The sequence below is a fragment of the Lissotriton vulgaris genome, chromosome 11, assembly GCF_964263255.1.
Source record: "Lissotriton vulgaris chromosome 11, aLisVul1.2, whole genome shotgun sequence".
NCBI classification, from domain to species: Eukaryota; Metazoa; Chordata; class Amphibia; order Caudata; family Salamandridae; genus Lissotriton; species Lissotriton vulgaris.
In genome coordinates, this window is record NC_141699.1 from 162262887 (window position 1) to 162279638 (window position 16752).

Consider the following 16752-nt stretch of genomic DNA (forward strand, 5'->3'; position numbering starts at 1 on the left):
AAGTCTCAACAACACTGTATAATTTAGCTCCCAATTATGAACTTTAAATGTTATTTTAGAAATGCAACCTTTTTCCTCCAAACATCATCTTGGGCTGAACACAGGAGAGCTACTTTCTGGTAGCTGGAGAGCTACCAGTAGCTCATGAACTACTTGTTGGAGAAACCTGTCGTAGAAGCAAGCAAGAGTATTGCAACTTTCCAGCAGCACCATCACCTCCGTAATACAGAAGGACCCTAGACCGGAGAGGTTGAAAATGTAGAGTTTGTGACCAACATCAGCATTATTGGCTTTCTTGTTATAGCCAATCGTTGATGGATTGATACATGTTTTTCTGGAAACCCATGCCAGATCTTTAAGAAATGCCTTCAGAAAGAACGGTAAGAGCCTAACGATTAGCCTCTAGATCCCTATATGGTGAAGTAAAGGAAGTCACAAAGTGGACTATAGAGAGACGGAGCGCCAGTACTAACAGTTCGTATAACAATCAATTATTGAAATCCTTCAAAATGATGAGTCTTCAGGCAGTGAATACGAGACAAAAGTTCTTCTTTATTGCAAATCAACAGAAAGTCATTTCAAAATGCTGCACTCTCATTTCCAGTAGCTGAGCTGTGCTCCATAATTTAGAGCAGATTCCACAACCTAAAAGGACATCATCAGGGCTCAAATTTTGCAAAGCGTTCTGCCTTGATAGTCTGCACTCAACTATTATATTGCTCTGTTGTCAGTGGGATTTATCGGGCCGCCCTGATGATAGGCACACGGAGTGGAGATCGTGACGCTTATGAATAAATGGAGGACAATTAAGAAATAAAAATGAGAGGAGCGCATTTGAATAATGAATACTACTGGGAAGATAATTGACTAGCAGTAAGGAATACAGTATAAATAAAAAAGAATTCGAACATTGTCAAGAAATAACGGAAGGGAACTAATATGAGTATAATGAAGGAGGAAGAATATTAGGCTTGCTCTATGAATATAGAGATTTTCTATTTTTCATTTCTAAATAAAAACTTCTATAGAAGACTAGTAGGAACAGCACGGGGCAGAGCCCACAAAATAGTTGATTAAAGACTATTGAGATATAAGTAAGCAGGAAGAAGATTAAGGCTTGCCTTAAAAGTATAGAGACTATTCACATTTACAAATTTCGTGAAGACTAGTTGAAATAGTGTGTGGCAGAGCAATTTAATAGTTGAGTGTAGATTATGAAGGCAGAACGCTTTGCTAAATATGGAGCCCTGATGATGTCCTTTTAGGATGAAACGTGTTGGCTGATTTATATTGTGGAATCTGATCTAAATTATGGAGCACAGCTCAGCTACTGGAAATGAGAGTGCAGCATTTTGAAATGACTTTCTGTTGATTTTCAATAAAGAAGAAGAACTTTTGTATCGTATTTACTGCCTGAAGATTCATCATTTTGAAGGATTTCAATAATTGATTGTTATACAAACTGTTAGTTCTGGCGCACATTCTCTCTATAGTCTAGTTTTACTTAAGGGTGGCTGACGTGCGGTGGACCACGAGGAGTGAGCACCACAATTGATCTAATATCTATATTTTTTTAAATGTACTAATCGACTAGTGCACTGTTGTGCAAAGCCCTCACCGCTGGTGCTTGAACAAAATTAAGTCACAAAGTGATAGTTATTCTGAGGAGGGTGGATGGCAAAGATCAATTATTGAAAGCAGACGCATGAAGAATAACATTTTTATAGAGAATGAAGGGTTCTTATGCCTCATTTTAATTGGGACTTATAAATGAGATGGCAACTGATGCAAAAAAGCTTAAAGGCGCATGCCGATCTGCAAATGGAGTCCTAGGTTTGCAAAATATATTCAGATTCAGATTTTAACAGCAAGGGGTGGTATGTGTTTTTGATCCAGAGGTCGGAGTCAAGAATTCTTAGGAAACTGTTGCAAATGTGTCTCTTGATTCCAGGATTTAGTATACCCAAAAGACTTCTGTATTTGTAAAAACTTCTGTTTAAGGTTATTCTATTCCCACAGAAGGGTGACCATGGCCGCCTGCCCTGCTTCCTAGTGTTAAAAAACATCCTTTGCTGACTCAGGTTGCATAAATAAGAATGCCTTTTCCCTTTCTCAGATTCTAAGCCTTGCAGAGAACAAGGGAAGCATTAATATACCGGGCACTTAACTGTTTTTTTTTAAATCTTCTACAAGTCCTGTTGCCATGCTAGGGGCACCTGACTGTTCTAGAAAAATGTGAGCTTTCGAGCCACCACACAATTACTTTTTCTTCTGGGCTGAGGCCCTTGTCACACATTCTCATTGGTCATTCATTTCTGCTTACAATGTCTTAGCTCACCTCCTTGAGCTGAGGACCCTTGAAGAGTAGTCATCACTTTCACTACAGAAATCTCAATACCCTCTTTGTCGCCAAGTTTACTGAACTAAGACAGCTGACCTGCTCACCTTGTTAGTTACCTACCGCCAGAATGTACGTAACTTCAGGATTCGGATCTTTGCAGACTTTGCAACATTTTCCTACTGTTCAGCCTTCGATTCAAGATATGGTATTGGGGACGCCCCCTCCGCCACTTTGCACGGGTGGGCCTGAGAGCTCCTGACTAGGTCAACAGCGGGGGGCACCCTCTATGTACTTTGCAGGGGGGGGCCCCGCACTCAAATTTCGTTACACCACTGATCACGCTCCTCAATTCTCTAGTAGGTCTGGGCTGCATATACTTCTCGACTGTATTTCCTTGTATCTTTTGAATAATAATTTCATATCTAGTTGATTAAAGAACACAATGAAGATGAACTCTGTGAACATGCAAACAACACATTTGAACAACAAATATGTTCAATTAACTACTTCAGTAGACATTTGTATTTTTCTCAGTGCATGATTCAATGTATAATATTCCCTGGAACGAAAACGGGGAACTGAGAAGTAGCGCTGGGCAATTTTTCTCTTTTTTCCTTTGTTTGAATCAAAATACCAATATTGTACTCTGTGTCAGCTATCTGCTTCATTTTTTCCCAGAAGTTGCCAAGCGATGCCCAATTTATAGGCTGGGGGAAAAGGGCAGCGATGGAGTACTCTTCCCGCCAACATAATTGCCTACTCCGCAAATTTAAAAGTGGGCAGACCATAGTTCGGCAACAGCAGAGACTACTCTGTTTCCTCATTGGCCAAATGTCTCCAATGGCCCTTACTATGTCGGGCCGTCAGAGATTTGGCTATATGTCCGTCCACTCAATTTAGATGCGCAGATATATAGTCACTTTTTACTGCCGTCACCTGTTGGTAAGGAGCAGTAAAAACATAAGATGTCCCCTAGCCATGGGAGATTGCTCCCATGGTGAGAGGGGCATTGCTTTTTCTTTTTTTCTTTTAAAAAACAAGACCCCATGGAGGAATTTTGTTTTTGGGAGGGGGATTGCTGTATGGCTCCATCATCTATGACGGAGTCATACGGCAAAGTTACATCAAATTTCCAATAGCCGCTGAATGCTAGAAATATCCGCCAGACCAACAGACATTTCTAAATTTGGCTATCTGTTCCACTCCGTCTCCCTGGTGGAGGATGCCCCGACCACCTAAATTTACATCAGGTCCTCTGTCTTCAATATCGCGAGTATCAACTTGCTGCTATTCGTGTGGCTAAGTAATCATTAGATTCTTCAGTATCTCTGGTTCATCCCCTTGAATAGCCCTGGGATATGTAAATGTTTACACAAATTTGTTTTACTCTCAAGTTTTAGCCTAGTTTAATCATTGTAAAAATACAATATATTCTGTTACAAAAATAGGATAATGGTGAAACTACGAGTTGTTATTAATGTTTACAAAACTGTTTTTTATTACTAAACACAAGTTTTGCTTATACCTGAGAATTGATTGTCTTGTTTCTTCAGATGAATGAAATCGTTGAAAAGTGTATGATGCTATTAGTCATTTATTGCTAGCAGGGCTGGAGGGAATATGCTGGCTTGAAAATTAATGGTTAACTTCTGGCAAACTAAAGCTCGTCCTTGTTTTTTAATAGTGTGATTTGTCAGTTTATTAATTCTTTAAAAGGATTGTGAAAATGGTATGTCATCCACTAAATGATATTTAAAATGTTTGTTTGTTTTCTGTCTAGGCTCCAAAGTCAAGTCAAACGGTAAATATCTTTATTCTTTTCCCCAACTTAAATAGTCTTGTGACGTAAAGCGAAGATCTCTTGTGCAGACATTTTGATGTCATGTTGGTTGCTTGTTTAGTGCTTATTCTTGCGTAATGCAGAGAAGGTACCGAGATTGAAAAGGAGGGAATAGCAGAGATGGAAAAGGTGGACATCAGCGGGAAGGTGGGGAGATGGAAAGTGAGTTCACAATGTTGGGTTTGCACGTTTAACACTTATGTTACCCTGAGGCTCTGTCAATCCCCAGAGGTACTAGAGAAGGAAGGAGGCAGCATAAGAGTGAGAGGTAGTGGCTAGGATAAAGGGAATGGGGGACACCAAAAAGGAGGGAGCATCACTTTCTGTGCTCCAGATCTAAGGAAAGAACGGAAAGGAAGAGAGGGACGGCATTTAAAATAAAATATAAAATAAAATAAAAAAGGACTGGTTAAGTATCTTACCTAGCTACTCATTCTGAGTACCCTTGTGATCCCAAAATGAGTTTACAAATTGTCTTGTAATATAGCACTGACCATTCACAAGGTATTAAAGTAATATTTTCAGCTGGGTTCAGCGAAACGTAACTGTACGATCCCCCATTTCGAACTCCGCACGTCATGATGAAGTGGTAACATGGCACTGGGAAAAAACTGTACATTGCGGTATTGTTAGTTCCCCGGGTGGTATCATTTCATCATTTTACTGTGGCACTCCACACAAGGCGCCTTTTTTTCCATTGGCTTTTAATATACTTCAGAGTTTATAGTGGTGATCGAAAAAGTTTATTGCTCCGCTCTTGTCCTCTTCAGTGACATTATTGGCCAATGGATGCCAAAAAACGTAATCTGTTCCCCGATTTATAATCCTTGGGAAAATTAATAAAAATGCCAAAAAATTTCTGATTGCTTTGCAGGTTCCAGTAAGCGTCCAGTCCATCTTTGTGGCATCGATAGATGGGACATTTAACCAAGTGAACCTCACTTTTCCTGAGCCTGAATATAACCCGGACACAGGAGTGTGCACAAATGTGGTGCTTAAGGTTGGTTTTTACTTCTTTTGTGTTATGCTGCTGCGACCGGAAGCAGTGATTTCTCATGACCTTTCACTTGGTACCTTCAATGTGTTGCATCATATCTTTCTGGTTGTTGTTTTCCCTTCTCTCATCATTATGCATTCCGTCCAATACATAAATAGGTAATATTATCATTTTGGGGTTCAACGATTTAGTACATCCCCTTCACACCATCCTTAGTCATGACATCTACCATGAATATTACATCAACCACGACCATTACCTCGACCACGACCTCGACCAGGACCATTACCTCGACCATTACCTTGACCACTGCCATTACCTCGACCATTACCTCAACCACAACCATTACCTCGACCATGACCATTACCTCGACCAAGACCATTACCTCGACCATGACCTTTACCTCGACCATGACCAGTAGCTCGACCACAACCATTACCTCAACCACAAACATTACCTCAACCACGACCATTACCTCAACCACGACCATTACCTCGACCACGACCATTACCTCGACCATGACCATTACCTCAACCATGACCAGTAGCTCGACCACAACCATTACCTCAACCACGACCATTACCTCGACCACGACCATTATCTCGACCACAACCATTAGGCCGACTTAGCTGTTGCATTCAAAATGCTAAGACTTGATGTAAAATATTAGATCTGTCACATCAAAGTAATGGTAAGTCGATATACGGATTAGATCATGATATGCAGTGCTTGTACACATTCAAGTGGATGTCTGCCCAGTGGGGACTGCCATCGTGGGAAGTATGCATCTAACCCACAGCTGGTCTTGTATGAGAGGCACCTGCCCTTAGGCTACCGTATTTTGCTGAACTATATTACAGGAGGCTGCTGTTTTGTGAAATGTCACAACAGAATATGTGATTGCTATATTGTGGGGAGTTATTCCACAATGTAAGTTACTGTTTGTGGTCGGTTGTAGCCACCCCAGGGGCAGCATTCTATGATGCAATATATCTACTCTGGAGCCCCCTATTTCATGACCAATTACACCAGCAGAGACAGATCAACATTTTGTGGGACTCCATAGACTGTTCTGAGGTATTCACCATTCCAAATATGCACTGTTCTGCAAGCCCTAGCCCCAATACACTCCTCTTATAGTGTGTATCCCCACGTTTTAGAGTAGTGCAATTTTTCGAAATATTAAGACTTAACAACTTCATCTAATTAGAGCCCTGCATCACCTCCAAGCCCACAATATGTTGGTGTGTCATGAAAAGAAGATTCTGTCCAGTGTCTAACAGTGGCGGCTGGTGACATCTGATTGGTGAGGCGTAACAGTGTGGGCCAACGAAATGTACGGCGAGCGAGCGAGCACAACTTCTATAAGGGGGGTTTGGGGGGGGTTCTCCCCCCAAGAAATTTTTGAAAAAAGAGTGACAAAATGGTGCATTTTCAAGCAAATATGAGAAAGCAAGAAGGTTAATAAAGCAATTGTGAAAGTGTAGCTATGACATCAATAAAGAGCCTCTGGGTGGCATTACTTTAACAGCAGAAACTGTGGCAAGCTGGGGTGCTCTGGACGTGCATTTCAAAGGCCCCATGTTCTTGTTGGTACCTGTACATTGAGGAAGGCAAGGCTGTGGCACAGAGGCAAATGCTAATCTACAATATCTGACGGATAGTAGGGCTGGAGAAAAGTCAATCACATGTCAGGTCTGGGTCTCTGAATAGTCAGCATGGCTGTGACAGTGGCAGTCACTTGTCAGGTTGATTGACCCTGAAAGGCTAGGCAGGGGGTAACAGTGTGTGTCAGTCACATGCCTGACTGGTGCCTCCAACAGACCAGCTGGTCTGGGTTGGTGTCAGTCGCTTAGTAGCTTGTCAGGCTGGTGCCTCTTTAAGGTCAGCAGGGCTGGCTCACTGTTCGTCACTTGTCAGGTTGATCATCTGAAAGGTTAGAAGGGTGCGACATTGTCAGTCACATGTTTGTCTTGTGCCTTAATGAGCAGCTGGACTGAGGTGGTGTCAGTCACGTCAGGCAGGTGCCTTTCAATGGTCAGCAGTGCTGGGGCAGTTTCAGTTCCATGTCAGGCCCTGAATTGTGAAGAACTGGGCTAGGAGATATATGCCCAGCCCTGGCAGAGGAGGAGATCGCACCAGGGTGTGTGTGCAGACGGCAAGGTTCATTGACAGGTCCATGCGAGGGACACACTGCATAGGCGTTTCAGTCTCAGTACACAGCGAGTGTCTCAGGCCCACCAAAAGGCAAGAGGCTGTCGGCAGAGTCTTCCCGAGACATATAGAAGTGTCTGCCAAGGCTCCCAGCTGGGTACAAGCAACTGAGTCACATCGGCTGGACATAATAGGCTGGCAGCAGAATCTTAATTGGACTCACAGTAGTGCAAGCTGGGACTGTCAGCAGAGTACGGGACACTCAGCCACATCCACCGTAGACAAGAGACTGCTAGACTGCTAGACTGCTAGCAGCTGCAGCATCTGACTGAGACTCTCAGCAGGAAACAAGATAGAAGAGACCGTCATCACCGACTGCAGCAGGCTGCTAGCAGGAACCTGCCAGCGCCATCTGCATGACACTCTCGGAAATATCTGGAATCTGGAAGTAGAGAGTGCAGCATTGGCATGAGACTTGCAGCAGCAGGCGGGGAACTGAGCGTGTTTCTCTCTCTCTCTCTAAGATTAGTACGCAAAGCAGATCTTCACTGGATGTTAGTTTATTCCATATTCAGGTGATTTAAAACAACACTTTGCAGTGCACTGCACACTGTGTTAAAATCGTACTTCTGGGCACAGATATTTCCCAGAGATCTATTGCTTCCATAGCTGCCAAGTTTTCAATTTGCTTATGTGTGACATTTCTGGTATGTTTACGTGTAACATGTCAACTTTTTGGTGCAACACTTTGAGTGACACCTTACTTTGAATAGATCAAAGCAGTAATGTTAATGCATGAGAAAGACTTCACAAATGATCCTGCTTTACACGATATAATTTACCAGAGACAATCTTAAAACAGCTATAGTGCACAAGCATGTAGGAAAGTTTAGTAACCTGCTTCCCATTTCTAAGTGGATCATCCTGGAAACAATAGTGACATAATAAATAATTTAGGCTTGAGTACATATTATGTTATGCCTGTTTAACTTTAGAATGGGAACTGTTAGGAGAAGCGGAGTGGGATGTTATATTTTTCAAGTCAAGCATTAAAAATGCCATTGCACTAATGCACTCTTAAAGCACACTAAGAAATATGCCTTTTGAGAATGAATACAAATACAGTTGTGGCTCGGTCATTAGCAGCCTCAAATATTACAACATATGAAAAAATCTAAAATATGTCTTCCACCTAAAGCACACAAAGAAATACATCCTATTCAGTACAAGAAAACACCACCATAAAATGAAACTCATTCAAAATAAACTTGTTCATGCAATTTAAAAGCTTCATTTTCTTCAGCATACCTGCTGACCGTTGGAGCCTACAAAGCTCATAACTTACACTGTCCTGGTGCACGGAATTCAGGGGTATAGTAGCATGTGTGCCCATTGAAGTGCCAACTTCAAGGGAGGGATTATTTGTCTTCCCACCCAATTTACAAGGCTGAAAGAAGTAAATACCAAATACCAGTCTACAGACAACACCACCCTGCCCTCTGGTATGTTCATCTGCTCTCTTCAATAAAGCTGCAGCTGATGGATAGCGATGGATTTACTGGCTCGAGGATTAGCGAATGACCAATCCCATTGGCACCAGACTTGGGATTAGGCTGGATTCCAGTTGACTCTGCTCCACACTACCAAGTCAAGCTGCTAAGCAAGGAGATGGAAGTAAGTCAGAGAAACTGGTACTGTACATGTCAACATCGGTCCAGTGGACACCTCCATCCACCGTCCGCCCCTCATTTTCACAAACTGGAACAGGCTTTTTTCTGATAAACAGATGGGTTGCTAGAGAGTGACACAATAGGGTCAGCACAATAAACCTAGTTATTTTGGCATCTGTTTTCACTAGACTTGAGAGGAGAGGTCCTAGACCTGGAACTAGATGCTTATTATAATTATACATTCTGACCACACAATGCCCATCAACCCTTGATAGACAAAAGCAGAGGAGCTTGTAAGTTCGGCAACGTAACTAAGGAAATGATTCCTTTATGCGCATGTTTTGTATTGTAATTGCATTTATATAGCGCTTACTACCCATGATGAAGCGTTGAAGCCCTTTTTCGGCGAGTAGCATGCTACTCCGGAATCCATAAAGGATTAGTGTTGAATTAGTATAGTGCAATATGAAAGTAATTTGAGTGGTGGATAGGTTAGTCAGTTATTTGGAATGAGAAGGATAGCAAAGGAATAGAAGAGGGAAAAAGGTTTGCATTTATATAGTGCTTGTTACCCCTGATGGGGTATTGCAGCGCTTTTTTGGTTGTAGCAAGTCACTACCCAGTACCACAGAATAAGACTTAACAAGTCATTGCAGACATCTGTCACTTTTCATGCCATCCCAAGGCAGCACACACCAAGCCAGATATTGGTGGAAAAGATCAGCAAAGAGTGAAATCAAACGTTAAAGGAAGAAATGTATCTCATGGATAGAGTTCATATAATTAATATGATCCAACTTCCTCCTCATTGGGGTTCATATGGTCTACAGCATCAGCCTTGCACAAACAGAAGCAACATCATCTACCAACCTCCATTGTTCACTGTGACATAGAGTAATTCTTGTGTCATCAAAGCTTAGCAGATATACTATTAGAATATCATCCAAGGGTTTGCTTCAATTAAAAAAGATCTTATTAAGCACCTTAAAAAATAGTTTCTGGCAAAGAGACTATGTTTAGGGTGTGAACACAAAATGGTCAAACACACAGCACCTCAGAATGAGTATTTTTCGTATCAACACGCCTACTCTATGAATGTCTTGTGCTAAACTTTTGGCTAACTAGCAGTGATTAATTTGTAAAAGAATAAGTGGCAGGCACAACGTTTTGCTCAGAACCTAGCGACTGGTGCTACTGAATGGCGGGCCCCACCTACAACCACTGGCTTAAATTAAGTACTATTAATAAGTAAGTGAATGAGGTCTGTCAATATTTACCATAAAGTGTGCAAACTAGTATGTGATCTCAAGCTACAAAGCATACCTAAAAGTGAGTAGCAAGGCCCTTCTGTACAGCCCTGCTGGCATTAGGCTTGCGTTTACCTCACATTAGGAAGATAAAACCTTTAGTTTTGATTCTTTGAAATGTACATTGTAGTTAAGTTGGGAGAAACAGTGAACCCCAAGTCAAGATGAGGTTTAGCAAAGAGAAGAAACCAGTGAACAGTGAATCATTTAAAATGATAGCAACCAAAGGTCTATTCATAGAAAAAGGACTTGCAGATTTATTTGTATTACTAAAATCTAGAGCTCAGACATTCAGCTCAGTGATCTATGAAGAGAACAGTGGAAAACTGAAAAGACAGCTTGATGTCATCATCTGTAGTGGTTTTGCTGCAGTCTTCAACAGCTTGTAAATTAATGAACTGTTGAAGACTGCAGCGAAACCACTACATGTTAATGAATTGGTGGGATTCACTTAAGAAAAAGGCAATTCTTCCCCCAAATTAAATGTATACTCATACATTTGCTGTAGTTGAATGACACTAAATACATTTTTCACAGTGATGCAGTAACCAAGTGTGTTGAATTCAGAAAGGTTTATTAAGTCCCTTTTTTACGTGCTAGATGTGTCTTATCTTTACAGAAAAAAACATCATCTAAAGTGAAATCGCAGGAAATGAAGGTCACCACCACTAAACAATGAAATGTTTCTATCTTCTAACTACACCCCTCAATCTAGACCCCCGGATAAGGAAATAATCCTCACAAACCATCCACAATACTAATCAAGTTCCTTAAAACCTGCCCCATCATCACAAGCTGCTGATTTATGACGGGCTTCTGTCTTTGCTCATCTAGGAGCAAGGTACTCACTGCAAAAGTTTAATAAACCATCAGATGCTTAGGCCTTTTAATGAAAGATGCACAATTATTTACTGAATACTGTCAGTTTTACTTTTACGTTACATTTCCATATTCCCCATGATGAGTAGCCCTGACCTTTTATTACCCAAATGAGCACAATGTGACGTTTTCCCAATTAACAGACTTCAAGAAATAACGTCCAGTCAAAGAACTGATGATTCACACACTGCCTGCCGAGCAACAAAACCTGGCGTGATATAATTGGTTGGTCCCCTTTGGATATTATAAATATGGGCCTGGTAAGGACACATTTCAAGGCCCGCTTTTCTTGTAACCTAAATCATACAGCCCATGAAAACCCTCTCTAAGCCCCCACCCGCACTTGCCTGGGATACTAACTGCCAGCCTCTCTGGTCCGAGCAACTTTGCTGCTTGCTTTTAAGAAGAGCACGAGTGCAGCAGATCAGGTCGCCTCAGACAGCCTCGTGTCGTAAGCACCACAGGCCTTTCCCAGCTCTTCCCAGGGGGTGGGGCCATGGAGTCTTGCTCCCACCCGATGCTGACGTCGTGATAGAAAATGGGTAGGGTGCAGTGACGTACGTAGTGCACCCTCGCTGATTGACAAGCAGACTTTGAAACCCAGGGCTTCTGCTTAAAGCGCCCAGGCTGCTTGCAATCAGCGAGGCTGCATTACGTCATCAGAGGGCAGCGACTTCGATTGTTGGAAGCCACCGGGACGGGGCTGAAATAAGGCCAGCTCTTAAAATCCTGCGACGCCCGGCACATGCGCTCTAACACCACATGTGCCTGGTTTTGCCTGATCATTGCGCAGAGCGAGGGTCGCAGGTGTAATGGATTCAGAATTCTTCGAAATAAAAAGGAAAGAATAAGAAGCAGAAATTTAAGCGGGGCGGAGCCCTGCCGCCCTAATAAGAAAACCGCCACTGGTGTCTAAACTGTTGGCTATATAATACTTGACCTGTGTTGTACTTCTCATTCTTGTTTGACTGTACTCTGTGATTCTAGGGAAAGCACTTCATTCACCTGAGTACTTTGTGGAGGGAAATGGTAGACTGGCTGTACAAGCAAACATTGTGAGTTGTAATTGTTCATTTTATGGTGTGTTATCATCATTTGTTTAACACACGTCTGCCATTTGTGTGGTGTCATATTGCAACAAAATGTACCCTGTAGAATTCGTAGCACGTGTCCATTCTTCAGTACGGTGTCTTTGGGTCTGCCAAGAAAGAGGGAAACATTGATGTTGGAGAAACTTGTTGAGGCGCCTATGTATGATACTGGCTCAGCAGTTCAAGAACTCTTCTTAAGCATCTGGTGAGCTGACAAGCAATAAATGCTGAAATACAAGTAAAAAATGGGTAGTGATCGGTTTATGGGAGACCAGCAGAAGAGGGTGTCATTATGGGTAGATGCACCTCCTAATAAGTAGCGTGAAAGAGGTGAGCTTTCATTTCCAACATATTTGTATGTTTCCTTCCAGTGGTTCGAGTGGTGTTTTAGGCTCCAAAGCCCTGAACAGGAAGTGCTCTTCCCAGTATCATCTGTGTGGTACTTGGGCAGACGCTGAGTGGGTTCAAAGTGATCACTGGCATCATGCAGTTGATTGTTAACAACGCTCAGTGTCTTGCGTTATAATCATTCCTCTCTTTCTGCTCGAACCGGTCGAGGGCCTCAAGCGAAGGTGTGATTCAGTTGACTTTTCAATCCTAGTATTTGCCAGGCTGCAAGATATTGGATTCGAAAGAGCTGGGGCGTTCCATGTATGGCAAACCCTGATTTGATGTTTCTTCAGTTATCAAGCTGAGAAACGATTAAGGCAAGCCCAAAGAAGAAACGGTGAAGAGATAGATTCTTCAAAGTTGCCAAAACCCGTAGAATATGTTTTATTGGTTGCGCTTAAGTCATGGGCCAAGTGGCACACCATTGGGCCTCCCCTTATAAAGGGGGAGTTCCAATGGTGTCGGGCTAAGAGAGTGTGAGAAGACAGGGTCTGTCATGTGGTTGTTAAAACACTGCTGGGTATGTTGGATCCAGATTTTTTTTTTTTTTTGTAAACTGTATTTTTATTGCAGATATATAGTAAACATACAGACAGTTATTTCGAGTGTCTCATCAATTAGCAATGACCTACACCAGTTGTAAAACAAGTTTTACACAGCCGTGTAACCCGCATCCCGGAGGTCGGGCGGCAATAGCTAGTAAACACCGGACCAGGAAATCGTACAAGGAAACAGTGACATCTGCTCGACAGAACGATCTGGTATCTGCTTTTCCGTTTCTCCCCCACCCCTGACCCCAACAAAGAACTGGCCCTACTGCCCAAATGAATTTCTTTTTAACCAAACAGATCATTATTGAGTCTGTGTAGCACCTCACAGTCACGCTTCATACGTTCCTCCATCGCGCTGATGCTCAATAATGCAGCGTCTCAACATCCCCAACCAAGAAAGCCCTATCCATCTCTCCCACCACCCCCACTACCCCCACCCCCCCTTGTCAGTGTGCCCTCTACTGTCTCTCTCGTGACATACTATAGACCTCCATAAGAAAGCGGGCGACTCCTCCTGAGCTTCTCCAAGTTCGGCCCCCCAGCCAAGCGGGAGTCCAGGCGCTGCCCCAATCCGCGCACGTTACCCCTTCCATCCTCCATCTCGTTCGGCCCATGCCGTCAATCTCGCCTGCTGCAGGTTACGCGGTCTAGCATGCCACATCCTCAACCAATGTCCCCGCTCTCTCCCCCTCTGTCGCCCCCTCCTGGCTCGCCGGCACGTCAACCTCAGCATCCCCATCAGCTTCTGACAGTGCCTGTAGGTCCACCACTAGCGCGCTCTATGCCCTGGCCGCATCTAGCGCTTTATCATTAGCGGCGCGTCTGGCTAATTGTAATCTAAGTGTCCCTTCACTAGTCGCCCATTGCTGGAAACACTCCCGCCACCTCAGGAAGCTGGGTTCCCCTCCTAGATTTCCAGTGCAGTGTGAGCTCCCTTTTGGCCAGGATTAACCCCAGGTCGAAGAACTTACTGGTAATTTTCGTGGCTGGAGTATGTGGAAACCAGAGTAAGAGGCAGGCCCCCATGTCCGTTTCGATCTGTCGTTCCGTAACCTCATTCAAGCAAAACATAACATCAGCCCAGTATGTGCCAAGCCCCGCGCATGCCCAGAACATATGCCCAAAATCAGCACCCTCCGTATTGCAGCGAGGACATACCGAGTGCGCGCCTCCAAAGACCCGTTGGATCTTGGCCGGCGTCCAATACGCCCTATGTAGAGTGAAGTATTGGACCAGTTGGAACCTAACATTGCGCATGCCCTTCCAGGCCCTACGTACAAGCTGGGGCCAGGTCGTCTCCGGTATCGGCCGACCGATGTCACCCTCCCAGCGCTCCCGCAACCTATCCAGGGGGGGCGGCCCATCCAGCGCCAATCTCCGGTATAGGCAGGTGATAGCCTTATGAGCGCCATCTGCCATCACAACGTACTGGCAGCCCAACGACGTGGGAGGTTCTACCAGCCCCATCCTCCAGCGTTTCTGAATCCCAGTCACTAGAGCCGCATGGAGCAAAAAGTCACCCCTCGGCAGATCGAAGGCCTCCTGTAGGTCGTGGAACGACAGCAGGGCACCGTCCCCATACAAGTCCCCTATCATGTGGACCCCGAGATCCTCCCAGGTGGCCAGCGCCGACCAGTCCCCACCATGCGGGAGGGCAGTACACATGCCCAGGGGGATCTCCGGCGCATAAGGAGTGTGACATCCCGCCCGTTTTTGGCTACGAAGCCAGCACTGGCGAAGGGTGCGCTCCTCCAAAGTCAACTGATCCAACCGAAGCCCCTGCTGGAGCACGATGAAGGACAGGACGTGTCGTTGTATAATCCAACCCTGCGGGCCGTCCGGGCCTCTAAACTCCCGCGCCACAGCCATCGTGAGCCACTGTAGCTGCGCCGCCAGGTAATACCACTCAAAATCCGGTACCGCCAGGCCGCCCTCCTCCCGGGACCTAAGCAAGGTGTTCAAAGCTACACGTCTCCTGCCAGAGCCCCAGATAAACCCTATCACCATCGACCGAAGCATCCGAAAAAAAGAGAGCGGGATCCACACCGGCAGCGTGCGGAAAAAATAAAGCAGGCGTGGTAGGGCCACCATCTTCAGCAGCGCTATCCGACCGGCCACAGACAATGAGAGAGTGCGCCAAAATCCCATGCTGCCTCTAATACCCCTCAGGGCTCTGCCCACATTCCCTTCATATAGGTGCGAGTGGGTATGATAAATGTAGACTCCGAGGTATGGCAGGCACTCCGATTCCCAGCGCAAACCCCCGAGCTCCGCAGGCTGGATGCAACGGGGAGTCAAGGGGAATAGACAGGTCTTAAGCCAGTTAACCTGCAGCCCCGACAATTCGCCGAACTCACGGAGCAAGGCCCGCGCACCCCGCACCGAAGCCTCCACATCAGCCAAGTACATCAGAAGATCGTCGGCATACAAGGAAATATAATGCGACACCCGCGCAGGGACACCCCCTCATAATGCCGTCCCTGTCGAGCCTGTGCTGCCAAAGGTTCAATCGCCAAAGCGAAGAGGAGCGGGGACAAAGAGCAACCCTGTCGGGTGCCTCGTTCCACCGGGCATGCCGCAGATATTGAGCGGCCCGTGCGGACCCTAGCAGTGGCAGACTCATACAGCAGCCGCGTCCAGCGGACGAAACCGTCCCCTAACCCGAACCGACGAAGCACGCAGAACAGATATGGCCACTCCACACTATCGAATGCCTTTTCGATGTCTACCGAGAGCACGGCCGCGCCCTGGGGGCCCTCCCCCTCAACTTCCATGACCCGTATCAGGCGCCGTATACACGTCGAGGTGTTCCGCGTGGGGATGAAGCCCGACTGGTCCGGGTGTACCAGAGAGCACATATGGACAGATAATCGTGTGGCCAGGATCCTGCTCAACACCTTATAGTCCACAGTGAGCATCGAGAGCGGGCGATATGCCGTTCTAGCCGTAGGAAGCCCGCCTTTCTTCAATAACGGCACTATAATCGCCTCCCTCGTCGACACTGGTAACCTGCCCCGATCCCACGCCTCCCCATACACCTGATGTAGTTGAGGCGCTAGGAGGTCAATATATGCGGCGTAAAACTCCACCGGGAGTCCGTCACCCCCTGGCGTTTTCTTTCTGGCCATGTGCTTAACCGCCGTTCTGATCTCCTCCAGGGTGATAGCTGCACCCAGCGCGGTTCCCTGCTCCGAGTTTAGCCGTGGTAACTGCGCTACATCGAGGAAGGCATCCAATCCAGCCGGTAACGCCGACAATCTGCTCCGATAGAGTTCCGAGTAATAAGCTAGGAACTGGTCATTGATTTCCTGTTGCGAATAAACCAAGTCCCCGGCCGGTGTGGTCAGCGATAGTATTGGCGTACCCCTAGATTGAGGGTTGGCCAGCCACGCCAACAGCGAACCGACCCGGTCCCTCTCTGCGTGTGCTCGGACCATGTACTCCCGGTAATCATGGCAGCGGAGCCTCTCCACTTGGACGGCAACTCGCTCCCTAGCAGCCAACACTTCCTCCTTATTGCCCCCCTCCACGT

At 45.3% G+C, this 16752-nt stretch overlaps 1 protein-coding gene across 2 annotated transcripts in view; it reads left to right on the plus strand.

The window, feature by feature from the left end:
* Positions 1–16752, plus strand: part of TCTN1 (tectonic family member 1) — a 297848-nt gene that overhangs the window by 197532 nt on the left and 83564 nt on the right. For both annotated transcript variants that reach the window (XM_086943021.1, XM_086943020.1), the window contains exons 7-8: positions 4122–4142; positions 5056–5181. In XM_086943021.1, coding sequence (XP_086799147.1) covers positions 4122–4142; positions 5056–5181 — 147 coding nt within the window. The remainder of the gene's footprint in view (positions 1–4121; positions 4143–5055; positions 5182–16752) is intronic.